The sequence below is a fragment of the Rhea americana genome, unplaced genomic scaffold (assembly GCF_003343005.1).
Source record: "Rhea americana isolate MKP2758 unplaced genomic scaffold, rheAme1 scaffold_80, whole genome shotgun sequence".
Classification (NCBI taxonomy): domain Eukaryota; kingdom Metazoa; phylum Chordata; class Aves; order Rheiformes; family Rheidae; genus Rhea; species Rhea americana.
In genome coordinates this window covers 3,353,753-3,374,010 of record NW_028186979.1, presented here as the reverse complement: position 1 = coordinate 3,374,010, position 20,258 = coordinate 3,353,753, and the positions used below count along the sequence as shown (strand labels likewise).

General features: G+C 37.7%; 1 protein-coding gene across 3 annotated transcripts in view; it reads left to right on the top strand.

The window, feature by feature from the left end:
* The window catches only part of KIDINS220 (kinase D interacting substrate 220), an 88,026-nt gene that overhangs the window by 1,014 nt on the left and 66,754 nt on the right, over positions 1 to 20,258 (top strand). For all 3 annotated transcript variants that reach the window (XM_085322927.1, XM_085322926.1, XM_085322928.1), the window contains exons 2-5: positions 6,164 to 6,311; positions 13,989 to 14,087; positions 15,583 to 15,681; positions 17,097 to 17,195. In XM_085322927.1, coding sequence (XP_085179053.1) covers positions 6,204 to 6,311; positions 13,989 to 14,087; positions 15,583 to 15,681; positions 17,097 to 17,195 — 405 coding nt within the window. In that variant the 5' untranslated portion in view covers positions 6,164 to 6,203. The remainder of the gene's footprint in view (positions 1 to 6,163; positions 6,312 to 13,988; positions 14,088 to 15,582; positions 15,682 to 17,096; positions 17,196 to 20,258) is intronic.

The following is a 20,258-nucleotide window of genomic DNA, read 5'->3' as shown; positions in this document are numbered from 1 at the left end:
AGCTTAAACACATATTTTCACAGTGGCTGTCCATCGTTTCTTGGTGAAAATGTTAATCATCTYGGTCACTCAATGTGACATACTTAGTGGAATTGCTATGAATAATACAAACATCTGTCCTATGGATGTTACGGCGGCATACAAGGAGCTAAGAAGCTTGTCAACTTGGCAGCATCTAACTTTAAAATGAGATCGAACCAATAAACCTAGTTCCATTTGACTTTTTGTCTGACGGTTGAAGATTTGTGAAGATGACCTATCTMACAAGTTTTTACCTCATGCTGCGCTCTTTTTCAGGGGGAAAGTGTTTTCGCAAGACTTGCAGGAACTAAATTATGAAATAGCTGTCATTCTGTTAGATTTAGGTGATGTTGGCCAGTGACCTTAGAGGTTATTGTGGACAGACGTTATACGTATGGTATTAAATACAGTGTATTTAAGCCTGGTTTCCATAGCAAACCAAATAAATRAAAAGGTACCTAATTTATGGGTAACCTACCTTCTCTAAATACCTTTGTTTCTCCTTTTTTCTTCAGAATGATGCATGGGCAAAAGAGAATTTTTTTTGACAAAACAGATTAAAAGGGAGCAAGTGTCAGAGATGAGRTGGTAATTTGGCGAGAAGGCTAATCTGTATGGATAGTTTTCAGTGCTTCAAAATTGCTTTTAGTACGCCTTTGGTTTATGGCATTTGACATGTATATTACCACTTACTCTTTTTTTCTGCAGCTATAGCTTAAAATAGTTTAAGAAATTCAAATCTACTCAAAATGCCWCTACTTCTGAAATATGGTCATATTAATTTAAAAAACAGTTTAGTATGTCTTGATCACAACAATTTTTTCCAMAGTGAAAAATACCCTAAAGGTTAAATTCTGTGGCTGTGACTAACAAAATATTCACCTTATGATTGAGAGAAGTGTGTTGGACATGTGAAGCAGTATGGTATGAACACTATGTTGTAGACTTCTTTGTTGGTTTGTACAGGTTTTCACTGAACTGATTTATATTTGTTGGTGGAAATTTTTCTGACAKTTTAATGCTGATGCCTGTTTTTGTTTGTTTTCTTTTATTTGAAACATTTAAAATCTAAAGTAGTGCTTTGTAGCACTAAGTATTTTTATAAGGGAGCTGAATTTTCTCCTGAAATTCAGATATGCGTAGCTGTAATTTACTGTTCATTTGAACATATTTAAATTCTGTCTTAAAAGGTAGATTTGTTTCTCTGGTAAGGTTTAAATCCCACTATCAGTACTTTACAACTTTTCTTTTAATTGATCTTTTTTAATCAAGATAGAACGTAAACACATCTGATGCTTGTTACTAGATTGCGATAGTGACTTTTTGTTTAAATATTTTTTTTTGTGTCTCATCTCCACTCTTGATTTTCTCTTTTTTTTAAAAAAAAAGAAATCCCATTACTGCAATGTTTAGAATTAGGAGGTGCCTAAGAGGGCAAAAAATTTGACTGAATGACTTCCATGCTTCCAATTTCACATATTTCTTACTGTTTACTAATCTATGCAGTAAATAATTACAGTTATAGCAATCTCCTTTTGTGCAAACTTTATTCCATATTCTATTTGTTCAGTATAGGTTCCAGAATAAGAATGTCTGCATCTCTAGCTGTCTTTTTTGTGTGTCTTAATATTTGTTAATTATATTATCTGTTCTCTGGTATAAAGTAAATGAAAAGATTAAGTGATTTGTTAAAGCTTTTTTTTTTAATCTAGATTAAAGGAGTGATAAGAAGCATAGAAGAAATTCTCCCAGATGATAAGGAAAAGCTGAGAATCAGGAGGTTATTAGTCAGAATGGAACTTTAGGCAGAAATGTACATTTATTATATCTTCCTGCCTCTGAGTGCTTGTTTGTTTTTAGGGTCTTATATAAAACGTTGTGAAAATTTGCTATTTGAACAGAATCTTGACTGGCTCAGTTCCAGTAGAAAGTGTAGTTAAACAGGTCTGCTGCTTTCCTTAGGTGGTGTCCGACTTGTGATCTTCCTTTGTTAATGATTATGAAATATCTGTATTTAGTAAGTAACAATTGAATAGAAAGAAAAGAATGGGAATGCTTGTATTAGCAAGGTTCTCTGCAGTCTGAACAAGGATGAGGTAATATGATTTTTAACTCTTAGAACTAGACCTCATGGAATTCCCAATTCATATTTTTTAATAATTTTCATAGTTTTACGCTATCATAAACAAGGTACAAAAGTGTGTGAGAAATTTAATATAATATTTTTTTGTAATAAATTTTATATATACAATTCTTCTGTATTCTGCTTTTCTTTAAGTTATAATTTGGCAGAATGCRATTTCAGTTCTTCCGTGCAGTACTACATTTGTCTGTCTCTGGTTTGTACATATGCAGATTTTAGCAGCACTATAAATAAACTTCTTTTTCAGATACCAGGAAGATCTACCACAGTACTGTATAGTTGGAAGGTAGCTTTACTATCCAGAAACAGAAGGAAACATAAGAAAGCAAGCTATTTTAAACCTTAAATTGTGTTTAATTTACTGTMGTTTTTATTGTGCCCTACTGAAAAAGGAGTAAGTCTCTAGAATAATATTAGTATTTATTGAAWTTTTTTTTATGTGTATCTGTAAATGATCATCACTGACACAAAAATTGAGTGAGAGGTATGAAAAAGATGGTGATATTAAGGAAGTTTAGCATGTGGTAGCACTGTACTTCTGCAGGTAGTTGGAAACAATACAATACTGAGAATTAATAGGAATGTACAGATTTGAATTTCAGAACCTTTCCAGTCAGGATTATTGCAGTTGAGAGACTATTTTTTTTTTGTAAATCAATAAATTTGTGTGGTCTTTCCAAAACAGTGATAATTTCTTCAGTTCAGGATGTGGGCACTTTACAAAAACAAGTTAATCCTTGTGCAAATATGTTATCTTCACCTGAGCATTTGTGCTCTTGGTACATCTTTTCATGGTTTTTGGTTTATTCTCTCTTATTGCATCATTTTAGAGTCTTAAAAGATACCAGGCTTTGCTCTTGCAGTGTTTTGAGGCTTCCGGGCTTGGAAGTGCTCCTGCTTGAAAGAACGCGTTCGTTGACTGGCAGTTGGCTCCCCTGTGTAGGGGAAAAAAATAACAGAACCAATGTTCTCTGGAAAGGGGGTTGAATTTCCAATATGCTCCTGGTTTTCAGTGTTGTGAGCATTGATATGGGTTGTGAAAATACTGTTGTGTCAAGAACAAAGCAAATATTGTTAACTGGGCAATGAAGGAATATTATTTGTATTGAACGTGCTTGAGAGGTACAGTTTTTGCATCAGAATTCTGAAACTTGGCAGAGATTAAGTTCTCATCCTTTTGTTAAAAGAAATGCTATTGAGCTTTTTGTGTGATTTTTTTTTTAGTGAAAAAAGCTATGTATACATACTTCCAGTAGCCTTTTCCATTGCAGGGGGTCAAAGTAAAGTTACTCTTCCATCTAAGAGTACTATGGAAGGTACCTATAAGCTTTGGTTCAAAGCATTTATGGTAATTTTAAATAAATTGTAAACATTAAAGGAAATCACAGTATATGTCCAGCACCCATGCAGTACTTGATTTTTGTAATGTGATAATATATTATTAGATACATCAAAAAACTTTAAATAGTAAGGTGGACTGCGGTTGTGCCAGAAGTGTGCTAGCATATGGTATAGTGAAAGGTATGTAATATCTCAACTTAGAACCATTAACTTCATCGAATTTGCTTGATTTTGTGTMTTGCTGTTAAAGACTTACATAACATGACTTGTTCAAAAACTGGAGGATTTACAGATTTTTTTTATTGTTAAAGCAGAGGATAGGAAACCAGATTAATATTTGTACGGAAGTACAACTATTATAAATATCTGTCCAGAAAGAAGGTTACAAGTTTCTATATTTCAGTAGCAAAACAGGAAGCCTAGTGCATCTTTTCTGTTGCAAGATAAATCCAACAGAAATTTGTAGGAATTCATAGAWTTTTTTTCTTGTCCTCATTAGATTTATGTGGAAAAAAAAAATCAAAACCAACCCCCTTCCCCCCAAATTTTCCCTTAGACATATAGTTTGGGGKTGGGGAGGGAACTCACACTCACGCAAAACCACAAGAAACACCCTTAATCTCTAAAATTTTTATCTACTCTTAATGATTTTTATATAAATAAAATGTCTGATTTCTATTGAGTTGCTGTTGTGAGTGAAAACACCATGAACAAACTGCAGCCTAATTGCAGACTTCTCTTTTTCTTGAGAAAAATCAACCTATATGGAAACTTCTAAAGGTCTTAAAGCTAASTTGTTTTACATACATCTGCTGTTTATCCTGTTGTTGGTTTTGTTTAAGTATGAGAAGCCGTATATTAAGCTGATCAATTCAAGTTGCATTTTTAAATGGCAATTTTGAATACTGATATCCTAACCAGTGTTTTCCTGCAGTTCTCCAGCTAACTTAATCTTTTGGATACCCTAAAAAATTTTCATGAATAATGATGAATTAGAACAATAGAATGTGAAAATTGGGATTAAAACATAAATTTTATTTTTACTGTTTGTTATAAAATAGACTGTTCTTAATTCTGAGAACAGACTGTTTTGTCACAGTGGTGCATAGCTGACAAAGAATRTTAATATCATGCTTGGAAATGGTTCCACCCTGCCAAGGCTTTTATCTTTTTAGAAAAGGAATATTAATGTGGAGTTTGTAAACGTAACTGTTGATCTCTTTTTTTCTGGTGATGGTAGTATTAGGTATTTGGCTGTTTGCTAAAGRTTTAGCTTGCGTCTAAAGATTCAAATCTACATTAAGGCAGAAACTCTGCTGACCTGATAACAGAGTTCAGGTAATAACTTCTGAAGAGGTATACTTATCTGTGGKGCACCAGGGCTACCTTTGCATTTTTGAAAAATGACAGTGAGGAACATGAAGGAAAGAATCTTTCTTTGAGCAGTAATGTAGAATCCTTTTTTCCTTCTCCTAMTATCTGAGAATTTATTTATAAAACTTAGATTATGACTGGAGAAAATAATTTAAGAAATCATAATCATGTTTTGCTGATGACTTTTCACACAGATTTCAACTTTTTATTTGGTATAGAAAACAGCCTGGAGAACTACTGTACCATGCAGCTRCTATAGAGAAGCTGAATCACTGCACAGGGAGTTGACAAACTGTTTGTGGCAGCAGTGGAGTTAGATGCAAGTTCCATTTAACTAATTTCTATCAGAATATATAAAACTCAATGGGAGGAATTCAGGTGCCTGAACACAAACATCTAATGCTATCTTAGGTGCTTAGATGTTTGAGACGTCTCTATCAGCCTGGAAGATATGACATAGGCCATAAGGGASGTGTACTGTGTTCTGCTTTGTAACTTTGCATCCAATGAAACTTTAATGCAAAATGGATAGATTCAGCTTCTGGAGACATGTGCATGTACACTTKGTGTTCTGATACTAAAGGTTCTCTGAGCTCTCTGTTAGCCCAAGGCTTCTAAGGTAGTCCTTTGATTCTCAATGTTCTGCCTTAACCAAGAGCAAACTCTTCTGTCTTACAAATTAAAGGGCTTCTACCAAGTAAATAAATGGTTTTGTTATGTTAAGTTTCAGCTGTAAGGTAACAACATGCGATCTCGTGCAGCCATATCTGGATAAAATTGGTGATAACTGATTTAAAAATGGGATTTTCCAGAGTTTCTACATGACTTATTTAGATATTACCACTGTATTTCGTAATGATGAATATTCTCAGTGTTCTGCTTGTGTGCTTAAAGGATAAGGGTTGCACTGTAAATAACTAGCAGATATAAACTGTATATGTGTGTAACTTCCRTAGTTTTTTATATGCAGAAAAAATTATGCATATGAAAGGCTATGATGCATTCCAGTCAAAAAGCATGTTTAGCCAGTATCTAGAACCGGGTCAAGTTATGTAATTTTCGAAGAACTACAAAAGTTAACTACAAATTACAAAACTAGAACTACAAAAAAAATTTCACTGAAATATAATGCAAGTTTTGTCTGCACAGTATTTTGTTGAGGAGRATGGGAGGTATTTGTACTCAATCAATAGCTTATTGGCATGCAGATTGTTTTCTCTAATATTAAAGTTAAATCTCATTGACTTTACTTAAGGTTTTCTTTTTTCTTTTGTTTCCGTACAGATAAGTTCTATTGTACAAGCATTTTCAATACTGTGCARAGATGGCAAGTCTGATGAGTCAGAGTCTGTTGACCTATGTAGAAGAGGGAAATGTTCCTGCTCTGAAAGCACTTCTTGAGAAATGCAAGGATGTGGATGAGAGAAATGAGGTAAGATGATTTCATAAAGGTTGGTTTCATACTACATCTTATTAGCCATAGACTGAATAATTAATGAGGAGATGCTTTTTGTTTAGTATACAAATTTTATTTTTATTCTCAGCTTTTTGCTTACAGGTTGTACTATGAACACATAGTATGATTGTTGGATAGTCAGGCTCTGAGTACCTCAGCATCTTTCAGTATATTTGTTTTTTTTTGAGTTTTCCTGTAAGCTGGAAAACATAATCTTCATCCATGTAGTAAGGACGGACTGGTACCTATGCTTCTGTAGCTGGGAATCCAGATRTGTGTGCATTCATGCGCTGTCCCTTTTGGGATGAAATCTGGGATGGTAACCCGGGGCTCATCCCCTACATCCAAGCTTTGAGGCAAGAGAAATTCTGTTAACATGATCCAAATAGGAGCATATTTTGTAGCATATTGTGACTGTGCTCTTTTGGATACGTATCATAAGATAAATCTGGGTGTAACGAGGAGGATTAAATAACTTTATCAGGATTGTACAAGAAGTCTTGATACACGATAGAGAGTTGAAATGTGGATATTCTGAATCCTGGGACAGTGTGCTAATTGTTAGTTGCTGTATTATGATTTGATTTAGTTTAATTTAATAGTATCACCAACAGGAAGTTAAATGTGCTGCACTGAAGGTTCCTGAGAGTTTCTTGGGAGGTCTGATTCATACAAATATCTGTTGTCAGTGACTGTTTCCACTGTTTTCCTTGATGTTTAATATTCAAGTTATTTTGATGCAATATAGTRTGTTTGTAGGGGCTTTGGTATACTTTATAAGCAAGCTTATGAAGATGATTTGACTTTATTTTATATTCTGTGGTTATAGGTATCCAGACTTTCCCTTCATCTGGATTTGAAACTTTTATCATGAACTTTTATTGCAACTCTGATTCCCTGAACAATTCTGTGGAACTGGACTTATGTAGCATATTCAGAGAATCATAGATTCATAGAACGATTAAGAGTAGAAGGGACTTGGGAGGTCACTGGGTTCAATTTCTTCCTTGTCACAAGGCTGATTTCATAGTTAGATTAGATTGCTCAGGGACTTACAACACAAATTTTGGAAGTCTCCAGGGATGGAGCTTCCACAGCCTTTCTGGGCAATGCTCCCATGTGTAACCACTCTTTATTTAAAAACATTTTCCGTATTTTACATTAAATATCCTTTGCTGGTACTTCTGACTGTTGCTTGTTGTCTCTCTTTCTATTTATTTATTTATTTTTTTGATGCATCTCTGAGAAGAACTTGCGTTTGTCATCTGTGTAAGATTCACTAATTCCTCCAGGCAGAGGAAGACAGTTGCTGGTTTTCCCCTTAGTCTTCTATTTTTCAGACTGAAAAAATCCAGTGCTTAGTTTCTGCTTGTATGTCTTATGCTTCATACTTACACATGTTTATGCTTATAACCACTTCAGTGACCTTTGCTGGACTCTGTAGTACATTGATCTGTCTGTTATTAGGAGCCTCTGTATTGGGAGTCCAAAACAGAACGTTATTTTYCAGGATCTAGCATTATTAGTGTTGAGTAGAGGGCTTACTGTGCTGTTCGTAATGCAGCCAAGTACGTAGTTAGCCTTCCTTGATGCAGGGCACACTGCTGGCTCATGATCAGCTTCTCCATCAGGACCCCAGGCCCTTTTCTGCAGAGTGGTTCCCCAGGCAGTCAGTCTTTACCCAGTGCTGTTGCATGGGGTTACTGCATTCCAGTCTTCACTTTTGCTTTTGTTGAACTCCGGAAGGCTTATCAGCCTGTTTCTCCAGCCTGTTGAATTTGTTTCTGAATGGCATCCCTGCCTTTGGCATTTCACCACTCTCTCCAGTTTGGGGCAATCTGTATAGCTGTTGAGAGTGCATTCTGTTTCCTGGTCCACGTTGTTGATGAAGATGTTACACTGTCAGTCTCAGATCAAACTCTCTGAACCAGGGACCAGTTGTTATAAACAGATGACCACTGTCCATTGAGTCTGGCAGTTTTAACCTACCTTGTAGTCAATGAAAGACTTGTGTATCCAATTCATTTTTGCTCTTTTTTAATAAGTCTGGGAAAAATGCATGCTCTTTTACATTTTCTTTCAAGCTGCATAGGGTAGAGGGAATCTTCTTGAATAAGTTGTTAAATAGGCTRTATTGTTCAAAAAAAGCATCATGCGCATATGAAAGCAGAGCATAGAATTTAGCCTTTTTGTAGTTATTAGATCTTGTTTCTAAGAAACAGGTAGTATTTGTTCACCGTCATCAAATTCAGTTATGCTGTAGATATACATGTGCTGAATTATTTGAGTTGTGAGAATTTTTAATTCTTTGAGTATGCAGATAAATGTTACCACCAGGCATGCTGTGTATCTGAGGAATGATCTGTTCCCTCTGCTAATAGTTCCTTTCCACATCATGACTGAAATCAGACTGGACAGTCACTGTTGGCTTTACCAACTATGTCACTGCCTTMACCTTCTTTTATAATTTTTTCTTCTTTTCTTGATAGAACTAAGAACACTGCTGAGTTTCAATAACTGCCTTTCTTATAGTGACCATTTCCCTACATTTTTTTCCCCGTTTTTATTTTTTTTCTTTTGAGTCTCCTGATGGAGCAGTTTTTTTTGTTTGTTTGTTTGTTTGTTTTCCAAGATGTATAGGTTTTACATCAGTGTTAAAGCCATGAGGGCGAAGGAGTTTTTTGCAGAGAGCTTTGTTTAAATGTTAGCTCTTCATTGGAATTCAGTAGTATTGAGTGCAGTGCTGTTTCCAGTTCTGGACCTGCCAAGAAGTCTTTTCTTCTTAGGTAAAAACAAAATAACAAAACAAAATGCAGAGTGTAAGATCCAGAGGAGTATCTCTAAAAAGATTGTTTGCAAGCAAGGATTTGCTAGTACCAGGACCTCCTAGGCTGCAGTAAATTTTCAGAGCATGGAAGCACCCACATTAGTGCCAACCCTTATATCTAGAGTTCTTATCAGTTGCCAGGAGAATTTGGATGTTTTGGTCAGTTTGTATATGGCTTTTTGGATAGTGTTGGATTTGCTAGACATTTCAGTTAGTGTAGAGCGAGTCTCAGTCTCTCTCCCTGTCACCTATACATGTGCGCGCTCTCTCATTCTCTCTCTTGCTCTCATACCGGTTACCATGATACTTAACAGCTAATAATAGGCACCTACTTGTGTGCTTCGATTGTGACAACCTACAGGTTTTTTTTGGTGTGCCTTTTCTTCTACTCTTCAGATCTTGATACTTGGAAGTACCTTCTGAATCTTCAACACAGACTTTGAGAGGCAGCTGATCTATGGGATAGTACTGTGACTTCCAGAAGAGGGTGTCTGTGTGTCCCTTTATAATTTGGATTGTTGCAGTWTTTCGACTGCTTGTAAGATACAGACAGACAATATTTGATCTGCTTTTAAAAAGATTTCTTGTGAGAAAATTGAACATCCAGGTGTTGAGGATTGGCTACACTCTCGAACAAGTTTTGAGAATTAATCTGGGTGTCATAGACACAGCAATTATTTTTTGTTTCTTTGGAGGTCCTTTTTTGTTGAAATCTCCATGACTTGCTTAAAAATACTGTGTTAAGAGCATCTCCCTGCAAAAGGGAAGAACGTTTTCAGTTCCTCGATGGAAAGTTTTTGCATTGTCTAATAAACACTTCTAGAGTGGCTCTGGTATTATTGCTCCTTACAGAAAGGGATTATCTTCCCATCCACAACCTCCCTTTGGCCAGAGACTTTGTGTGTGCGCGCGTGTTACACTTTTGCAGAGTCACAAATGTGTGGAGGTTTTGAAATGTCATTAATGATGCAAAATGCAGTGTTCCTTTCTACTGATCACTTTGCCATGACCTCCATTGCCTGAGTAAAGTTGTCAAAGGGAAGTTGCAGAAGACTTCTTTTTTATTAACTTCTGCTATCCTAGAATCATAGTCTCTTCATGTGGAGATTGTTGGATTGCCRTCTGGCATGGCAGCGTTTAACTTCTGGCAAATGAGTCCTGGGTATCCTACCCAAGGGTCATAACTTTTGTTTTGTGTCCAAATGCCTTTTCTTGTTATTTTCTGAGGCAACCCTTCTGACATAGAAAACAAATGCCTTACTACCCTGACAGGTGTGATAGAAACTCTGCTACTACATTTCATTGGAAAAGCTTTTTAGAAAAAGCTATGGTATAAATTATATTCTATTAAAGAAGACTGGTTCAGGATTTAAGGTAACAGAATTCCAGGAATTGTAAACTAATGCTTGTAACTTACATTGTTAATTCTGCTACTTCAGAAAGTGAATTGGTCTGGTTTTGTTTGTTTTTGTTTGGTTTTATTTTTTGACTTGCAAAAGGCTCCTTCCATGGATATCAGTTGTCTTCATATTATGTTTCGTATTTGCTACAAGTCATGATCACTTCCAGAATAGGTTCCCTAAGTCTTTACTATAAATAGGTATCAGTATTTTATGCATGCACCTTATRAATGTCATACCTTTATCTAGGGCAGATCACTCTAAATCTTCAGTGCTCTGGGACTCATTGTAGCTCTTGGATTTTGGATTTCCTGGGAATCTGGATGAGCGTGAGGTTTCATACAGTCTCAGTTCAGCATGTAGAGTTTATTGATAATGAAGAACTTGCATGATTATCCTCAGCTATCTCTTCATGAATCACATATGTAGTCTTGTATTGGTCGCCATATAAAGTATATGCAGCCATGTGGCCATTAGACCACTTAAGCTTTTCCAAGAATTGTTTCCTCAATTRTATTAATGATACTGAGGGAAGCAGTTGACACCTTTTCTGTTCTGGTGCAGCACTATGTGCTGAGGGTGCTTTGCTGAAAAATATGACAGTTAAGATTGCTTGGCTGTCTGTTAAATTGTTTTCTTATGAAAATGAACATCGTAAAGGGCATGAATGAACACAATGCATTCAGACACTTACAGAATATATACAGTTTAAATACCTAGGGACTGCATATGCTATTGTGCAGGAGCAGGTCCATCAGTCGGAGGTCATGCTGGCTATATGGAGGCTGGCTTTTTGGGAGAGATCACCTTTCAGCAAAGATCTCAGCCACTTTATCTGTGAGATTGAACAACCATCCGTTACACAATTTTTCTGTTCTTCACTGTTGGTTAGTCTTGCTTCATTTGTGGAAGATAACAGTGATAAAAATGTTAACTGTTCAGGAGGAGTTCAGTGTTAACTGTTCAGAAGGAACAAGAATACTCATGCTAAAACAGGGATTTTTGTAAATGCTACTAAAGAAGAAAAGAAGTCTCTGATCTCAGAATTACAGAATGGTTGAGGTTGGAAGAAATCACCTGGAAACTGTCTAATCTAACACCCCTGCTCAAAGCAGGGTCAGCTAGAGCAGGTTGCTCATACCATCTCCAGTGAGGTTTTGAGCATCTCCAAGGATGGAGACTCTACAGACTTTCTGGATAACCTGTTCCAGTGGTTAATCACCAAAAAGATCTTAAGTTTAAACAGAATTTTCTATATATAAGTTTGTGCTCATTACCTCTTGTCCTGTCATTGGACAGCAGTGAAAAGAGGCTGGCTCTGTCCTCTTTAACACCCCCTTGGCCCCTAAGGTATTTATCTGCATTGGTAAGACCCCCTTCGCCCCTGCCTCGAGCCTTGCCTTCTTTAGGATAAACAGTCCCAGCTGTTTAGCATCTCCTCATATGACAGATGCTTCAGTCTCTTTGTCATCTTTGTGGGCCTTTGCTGCTCTCATTCTGGTATGTCCATATCTTCCTTGTACTGGGGAGCCCCAGCACTGGACACAGGACTCCAGATGTGGCCTCATCAGGGCTGAGTAGAGGGGAAGGATCACTTCCCTCAGCCTGCTGGCAACACTCTGCCTAATGCAGCCCAGGAGGCTGCTGGTCATCTTTGCCAAAAAAAAGCACATTGCTGGCTTGTGGCCAACTTGTCCAGGACTCCCAGATCCTTCTCTGCCAAGCTGCTCTTCAGCTAGTTGGCCTCCATCCTGTACTGGTACAGGGTATTATTCCTCTCAGGTGCAGGACTCTGTACTTCCCTTTCTTGAACTTTGAGGCGGTTCCTTTGACTAGCAGTGCAGCCATCTCGTGCACCATCACTCTTCCCACTTTTTGTATTGTCTGCAAACTTGCTGAGGGTGTATTCTATCCCATCGTCCAAGTCATTAAGGAAGATACCAAACAGTGCTGGACTTGATGTCAACTTCTGGAGCACAGTATTAGTGACTGGCCTCCAGCTGGACTTAATATTGCTGATCACAGTCCTCTGAGCCCTGCAGGTCAGGCAATTTTCAGACTATCCATTTATCTAGTCCATACTTCATTAGTTTTTCTGAGGATGTCATAGGGGAGGCAGTGCCAAAAGCAACAAAAACTTCTCTTTCCTATCAAGCTAGTCTAGCAGGTTGGGCAAGCATGAGTCGGGCATCATTTCCCAAATCAGTTGGTGTGTGTGTTTGCAGAGTATTAACTTGTGTATAAGGAACCCATCTTGAAGAGCAATGACCCTGAAAAAACTCTGTAAGAACTAGTTAAATGGACTAGAAGGCTTTTTTAATTAATTGATGTTTTTCTATGATTTTTTGGTACCATAAAAGAAGAAGGAATTTATCAAATATATATTATTACTAGGACAATTGACAGTAAATCTAGTGAAGACTAGTGATCTTACCTGTGGTCTGTGAATACATAGCTTTTACATCATTTTCTCAAAATGCTTCTAGCAGACTAGACAACTGTGACTTTTTTTGTTTCCCTCCCCCCCTTTTTATTTTCTTTTTATTTTTTCTTAATATGGCACAAAGAAAGGGCAGGAGCAAGGTCAGGAAGAATTTCAGCCATTTATTTAAGATAGTGGCGATCAACAAATTTACTGTAAGCTTTGTTTCTTACCATGCAGAGCAGTTGCTCTGAGCTTTATTATGCTTGTGAACATCTCTGAAGAGAAGTTTTGATGCAAAAATAGTATAATGGAAGGATGACAGATTGTAACTGACTAAAAAAAAAAAAAAAAGGGGGCAAATAAACCAGTTATAATATCTCTCTTCTTCATCGAGATGAGGCTGCCTATTAACACCATTAATACAGAGCCTTTGTATATTGAAGACCTCATCTCACACTTGGAATGCAAGTGAAGAGGTGTGGATGACCATACAGCCAGACTGTCGTGGCATCTTGTTCTTCGTTGTTCATGATTCAAATGTATTGGAKCCCACTGGTGGAATCAGTATTGCGTAGGACAGGAATGATTTATCTATTTGGTATATTGACAAACCAGGGTATGATATATAATTTGAATATTTTTACTAGACCTCAGCAAGAAATTTTACTATTAAACTGAACCAGTTCTGATGGCTATTTTGATACCTATGTGTAAAAAAATAAATCTAACCACGTGCCTAGTTACTTCAAGATGTAAAGATGTAACAGGCTGTGTTAGAGGTGTCTTTAGTAGGCATATCATCAGGAAGGAGTGATATTCTGAATTCCTCTTTTTGGGTAGCCATTTTTTAAATGTCTGATTAATTTATTTTTCCACCTGACAACAAAACGCTGGAAACAGGACTTAATGTTCCTGTGTAGGCTTTGGGCTTTTACTGATGTTGTGTCTGTGTTATTTGGCATTTTTCTGATGCATGACTTTTGCACTTCATTTGATTTCAGAACGGTCAGACTCCGCTCATGTTGGCTGCTGAGCAAGGCAATTTAGAAATTGTCCAAGAGCTTCTCAAGAAGGGAGCTAATTGCAACTTGGAAGATGCAGTAAGTATTAGTGCATTATGTTATACTACCTAACAATACGGGGAGAAGAAATTTCAAGAGGCAGGCAAAGAGAAGGTATTTAGATGTGTGTGTTGTGGGGGGAGGGATGGAAAATAGTGCCATATATGAGAAATTTTGCCCCAAACAACTGACTTTGTGTTCCTCAGATTAGAATTGATATAGCAGGTTTGTAAAGGACAGGAATATTAAAGCTGCTTTAAATGTCTGAGGATCTCTGCTGAATGCTGTTGCTGTTTTGTCTGAGAAGTTAGTACTGGGAAGCTATAGTAATAGTGTTGGCAGCAGTTAAGATAAAAGGTAGGATAGAAAAATACTGCATCAAAAGCAAAGTCCAAGCAGTTTTGTTCATAGCAGTGATGTAGTGGTATGTGGGGTTGGTTTTTGATGGGTTTTGGTGTTTTTTAGTAAATACTGAGAGAGAATTTGGATTAAAGGATTATTTTACATGAAAGCCAGAAGCCATACAAAGTTAAATTGATGAATTCTCTTCCTGCCCGTGAAGAAGAGGATGACTGTTGTTGAAAGGTGACTGGTAGGAGTGGAGTGGACAGAAGTGTTACTGAAAGTTTTGACAGATCTGTATATTTCCTTAAGAGCTATCAACAGATACTTTCGTGCTGGAAGTGGTTAATTTTTCTCTCTTGCACATCAGTTTACTTGTATGTCTGTAGTGCTACAATTAAAGTCTAGTATGAAACTTGACCTCTTGGGCAGATGAATGGGGAGAGCAAACGTGAGCCATTTTTGGAGATACTTTATTACATCTTCTGTAAGTGTTAGTTTCTATGTTTATATGTAGAACAGTTGGAGTATAAGCAGTTACTATATTTATATGTGTAGAGTTTATAAAACAAGAACAGTCCACACCTACATATTGTTTGAGCAGTGGATGGAAGACATGTAATGCAAGTGGAAATTTATCCCAGGCTCCTGGACCTGCAGCCAGCTATCTGAGGTAGCAACGRAAGGAAGTCTGGTCCTCCTTAAAGTGGTTGTAGATTTGGGAAGCGGGTCTGGTCTTACATTAACCACTTAGGTGCCATTGCACACTGTGTCTGGAGACAGAGCGTCAACATTTTCTGTAGTCTTAGCCCCTGCTCAGCATTTCTTGTTATCTGGACATCCTTCTCTAATTCTTTGTAGATACTACTTCCTCCATACAATTCTTAAGAAATGAACCTGCAGTGAATTTACGAGTGGAAAGTGGTGGATACTAGGGAAGAGAGGACATACTTGGAGAGGATGCTTGCGGTAGCTGTGGGTCTGCATTTTCCTGGGTGTAACTGAGAGGTTGCCTATGAAAGTGTTTTTTCTTTTTTCTTATTTAGTATTTATTTAACTTTTAACTTTTTTTTWAAATAGCTTTTTTTAAGGAGTGATGAATTTCCTATCATGTGGGTTATATACATGAAAAATAAGATAATTATATTAAAATACTGAATGTTACTTACAATCTTTTTTTTATTTTTTTTAGGATAATTGGACAGCTCTTATTTCAGCAGCTAAAGAAGGACATGTAGATATTGTAGCAGAGCTGCTCAATTGTAATGTCAATTTGGAGCATCGGGATTTGGTATGTGTTGTCCTAATGTTAAAATAAAATAGTTACCCTATTTTTAGTAACAAGAAATATTCAGAGAGTTGGAGATTTTCGGTTCTGTAAAACAGATTGAAGATCTTTTATTTTGGTCTTAGTGCTGTTAAAATGGAAAAGAATATATATTCAAATATTACTTTTAACAATTTCACTGTGGTATACTTGTTTCTATCTTAAAGACTTTATTTTTATAAGACGACTTTTTCTTCTTTCTAGAAATCTAGTGGGTAGATTTTGCTTTGGAAAGAAGCTAAACGGAATAATTTTTATTTTTTGGTTGTTTGGTAAAATAAGTGTTGTTCTTGCACAGAGGACATTCGTATTTGTTTTTTCGCTGTGACTGATGTAGCAGTCCTTGTTAATATCCTGGGATTTGATTTGGTACATCTTGCTAAATATTTGGGGGAAAAGGAGGAAGGGAAACGTGGGCACTGTAGTCCAGTCCGTCTCAAGGATTAATGAAGTTTTACATAGTTTGTAAGAAAGGTGCCTCTGAAGAGCTGTGGGTTTTTCTCCATAACCTGAAGAGTGAATTAGGTACCTCCAACGGGTGTTTTGTTCTTACAGTTTAAGAAACTTTAAGTGCTTTTTCTAACTGAAATTCAGTCTGTCTGAAGGCTGGGGCATCTTGCCATATCCACTTACCTAGTTTTTGTGTAATAGTGTAATACTGGGACCCATTCACATGGCAAGTGGTAAATATCTCTGTCAGCCTGAGCAGGATCCTTTGCCTCTCAAAAAGCATGTAATAATGAATTTTAATTCATTATTACACTAAACTAAACAAAAAATATGCTTACAGGTATCAAAAGTGTGCTGTTACTTTAAAATTAATTTTGGAAAAAGTTACCTGACTTGTTGAATGTCTTAATGAAACCTCTTTGTTTCTTAGTGTACAGAATTCTATATGAATGCACAAATACAGTTCAGAATTAATTGCTCTTCTTACTCCCTTAAGATGACATCTGTCTTTTTTCATAGTGACGTAAATCATTTATATAATTACTTTATGAAGACCAAGCATCAGCGCAGAAGTTCGAAATAAACCCTTGAAGTTAATTGATTTGGATTCTAGTTTTTGRTAGTGTTTGCTTTTTAGTTGTTGGTTGTCTAGTGGTAAGATGAGTATAAACTTGAAATTTGAATTGTATATCTACAGCAAATTTGGTAACGTTTAGGAGAGTACTTTTTTTTCCTCTAAAGTTCTTATAGCGGAAAATCGGTACTTTCACATGCATAATGATTACATAAGTAGGAGTAAGAGGTTGTGTCTTATTTGTCTYGGACTTGCAAAACAGTTTTAGGACAAATATAAAATTAAATAAAAGTTCATAATGAAGTTTTTAAATTGTATTCTTCATTTTCAATCTTTTCTGAATTGAATTTGTCAGGGAGGATGGACTGCTCTGATGTGGGCATCCTATAAAGGTCGTACAGAAGTAGCTGAACTGCTCCTTGAAAAAGGAGCAAATCCAAACATCACGGGATTGGTAAGTTTTAGTCTTAAAAAAAAAAAAAAGTGCAAGTCTAAAACCCTATATTATATATTATTTTGATTATCTTGATTGTTTGCATTTCTGGCACTGTTATGCTGTACTTTTTATTAATAAAGTGATGGGTTTAAATTTATGCCACAGCCAATATTTTTTTTTTACTTAGAACAATTGAATATATAGATCTTACTAAGACTTAAATCAGCAGGTGAGAAATACTGGAAAAGAATAAATAGTGTATATAACGTGACTAATGTAACAGTTCACATTTTTTCTGCATCTGTATAAGTGAATGGAAAGACTCATATTGTGCAATCTAGAAACAATAATTTACATTAATTGTTTCATAACAATTACCAAATGGACTGGACTGTATAAATATTTAGCATACATTCGTACCTATGAGATAATTACAACACTAAGACTGAGATTTATTTCACTCTCTGCGTGTAAGGTTTGTCATAAACATGTAGGCATCTTGAGACTTGAATGAACAAGTTGTTTATACTGTCAGCTCTATCTGAGGCAACAATGAATGGTAAAGGAAAAACACAAGTAGCTTATCTTTCTGCTTTTGAATTTAGTCTGGTTTGCATATGGAGCTTCTGTATGCATGACGACTGATCTGAAGTCTTGATTAGTTAAGGATAATTGAAAGCTGTCTGTGGTGTTTCTCTTTTGTGTGATAGATGCATATTTTGAGATAAGAATATAAATTTTTAAACTTTGTTTAAAGAGTTTTAAAATGAAGTCTTTTCTAAACAGCAGACAACTTTCTATCCATCAATGAAACAATATACTAGGCAACAGAATCACAGAATGGTTGAGGTTGGAGATCATCTAATCCAACCCCCCCTGCTCTAGCAGGGTCACCTAGAGCATGTTAGACAGGATTGCATCCAGGCAGGTTTTGAATATCTTTGAGTATCCAGAGAAGGAGACTCCACAGTCTCTCTCTGCAACCTGTTCCAGTGCTGTCACTCTCACAGTAAAGAAGTTCTTCTTTATATTCAGGTGGAACTTACTGTGTTTCAGTATGTGCCCATTACTACTTGTCCTGTTGCTTGGCACCACTGAAAACAGTCTGGCTCCATCCTTTTGACACCCCACCTTAAGATATTTATACACCTTGATAGGATCCCCTCTAGTCTTCCCTTCTCCAGGCTAAACAGACCCAGCTCTTGCAGCCTTTCCTCATAAGAGAGATGCTGCAGTCCCCTAATCATCTTCATAACCCTCTGCTGGACTCACTCCAGTAGCTCCATGTCTCTCTCTTACTGGGGAGCCCAGAACTGGATGCAGAACTCCAGATGTGGTTACCAGGGGGAAGGATCACCTCCCTCGACCAACTGGCAGCACTCTTCCTAATGCACTCCAGGATCCACAGAATCGGTAAGGTTGGGAGGGACCTCTGGAGATCATCTAGTCCAATCTMCCTGCTCAGCAGGGTCACCTAGAGCATGGTAGAMAGGGTTGCATCCAGGCGGGCCTTGAAGATCTCCAGAGAAGGAGACTTCGCAGCCTCTCTGGGCAACCTGTGSCAGTGCTCCCTCTCCCAGGGAAGAAATTCCCCCTCATGTTCAGGTGGAACTTCCTGTGCTTCAATTTCTGCCCATTGTCTCTTGTCCTGTCACACGGGAAAACTGAGAGGAGTTTGTTCCTGTCCCCTTGACACCCTCCCTTCAGGCACTTGTACRCATTGATAAGATCCTCCCTCAGTCTTCTCTTCCCCAGGCTGAAGAGGCCCAGCTCTCGCAGCTGTTCCTCGTAGGGCAGATGCTCCAGCCCTCTGATCATCACCTGTCTAGGGMTGGAGGTKAGGCTGACTGGCCTGTAGTTGCCTGGGTCSTCCTTCTAGCCCTTTTTGAAGACTGGAGTGAYATTGGCTTTCTTCCAGTTCTCCATGACCTTTCAAAGATAATGGGAGAGTGGCTTAGCAGTGACATCTGTCAGCTCCCTCAGTATTCATGGGCCCGGATGGGATGCACCTGTGGATTTGTGGATGTCAGGTTTGCCTAAAGGATCTCTAACCCGATCCTCCTTGACCAAGGGAAAGTCTGTCCTTTCTTTGGACTTCCTCCCTTGTCTGCAGGCTCTGGAATTCCTGGGGGCTGCCCTTAGCAGTGAAGACCAAAGAAAGCATTCRATAACTCTGCCTTCTCTGTATGCCTTGTGAGCAGGGCYCCTGTCCCGTTCGGTAGCAGGCCCACGTTTTCCCCAGTCTTCCTCTTGCTACCGATATATTTGAAGAATCTCTTCTTGTTGTCCTTGACATCCCTTGCCAGATTTAGTTCCAAGTGGGCCTTAGCCTTCCTTGTTGCATCTCTGCATCCTCTGACGGCATTCTTACATTCCTCTCAAGTGGTCCGTCCCCTCTTCCACATTCTGTGTACTTTCCTCTTCTGTTTTGCCAGCTGTCTGTTTTTGAGTTTTGCCAGGAGCTGCGTGCTCATCCATGCAGGTCTCCTGTTCCCTTTGCTTGACTTCTTACTCATAGGGATGCAGTGCTCTTGAGTTTGGAAGAAGTGATGCTTGAATATTAACCAGCTCTCTTGGATTCCCCTCTGTTCTCCCCTCTTCCCGCCCCCCCCCCCCAGGGCCTTAACCCATGGGATTCCTCCAAGTAGGTCTCTGAAGAGGCCARAGTCTGCTCTCCTGAAGTCCAGGGTTGTGATCCTGCTTATTGGCTTGCTTCTTCCACACAGGATCCTGAACTCCACCATCTTGTGGTCGCTGCAGCCGCGGCTGCCCCCAACCTTCACATCTCTAACCAGTTCTCCTTTGTTGGTTAGGACGAGGACYAGCAGGACACCCCTGCTTGTTGGCTCTTTCACCATCTGTGTCAAAAAAAGTTTTCATCGATGCTCTGCAGGAGCCTCCTGCAGTGTTTGTGCCTACGACAGTTAGGTTTATTTCTGTGTGTTCCTTCTTTTGTGTATTCTTTGAATTCCTGTTCCCATGTTTTTATCATCTTTTGGAGCATTCTGATCGATCTTTTTTTATGAAAAATAGTTGAGCCATTTTTTTCATGCAGCTAATTTTTTAAAAATTTTTTGTTTT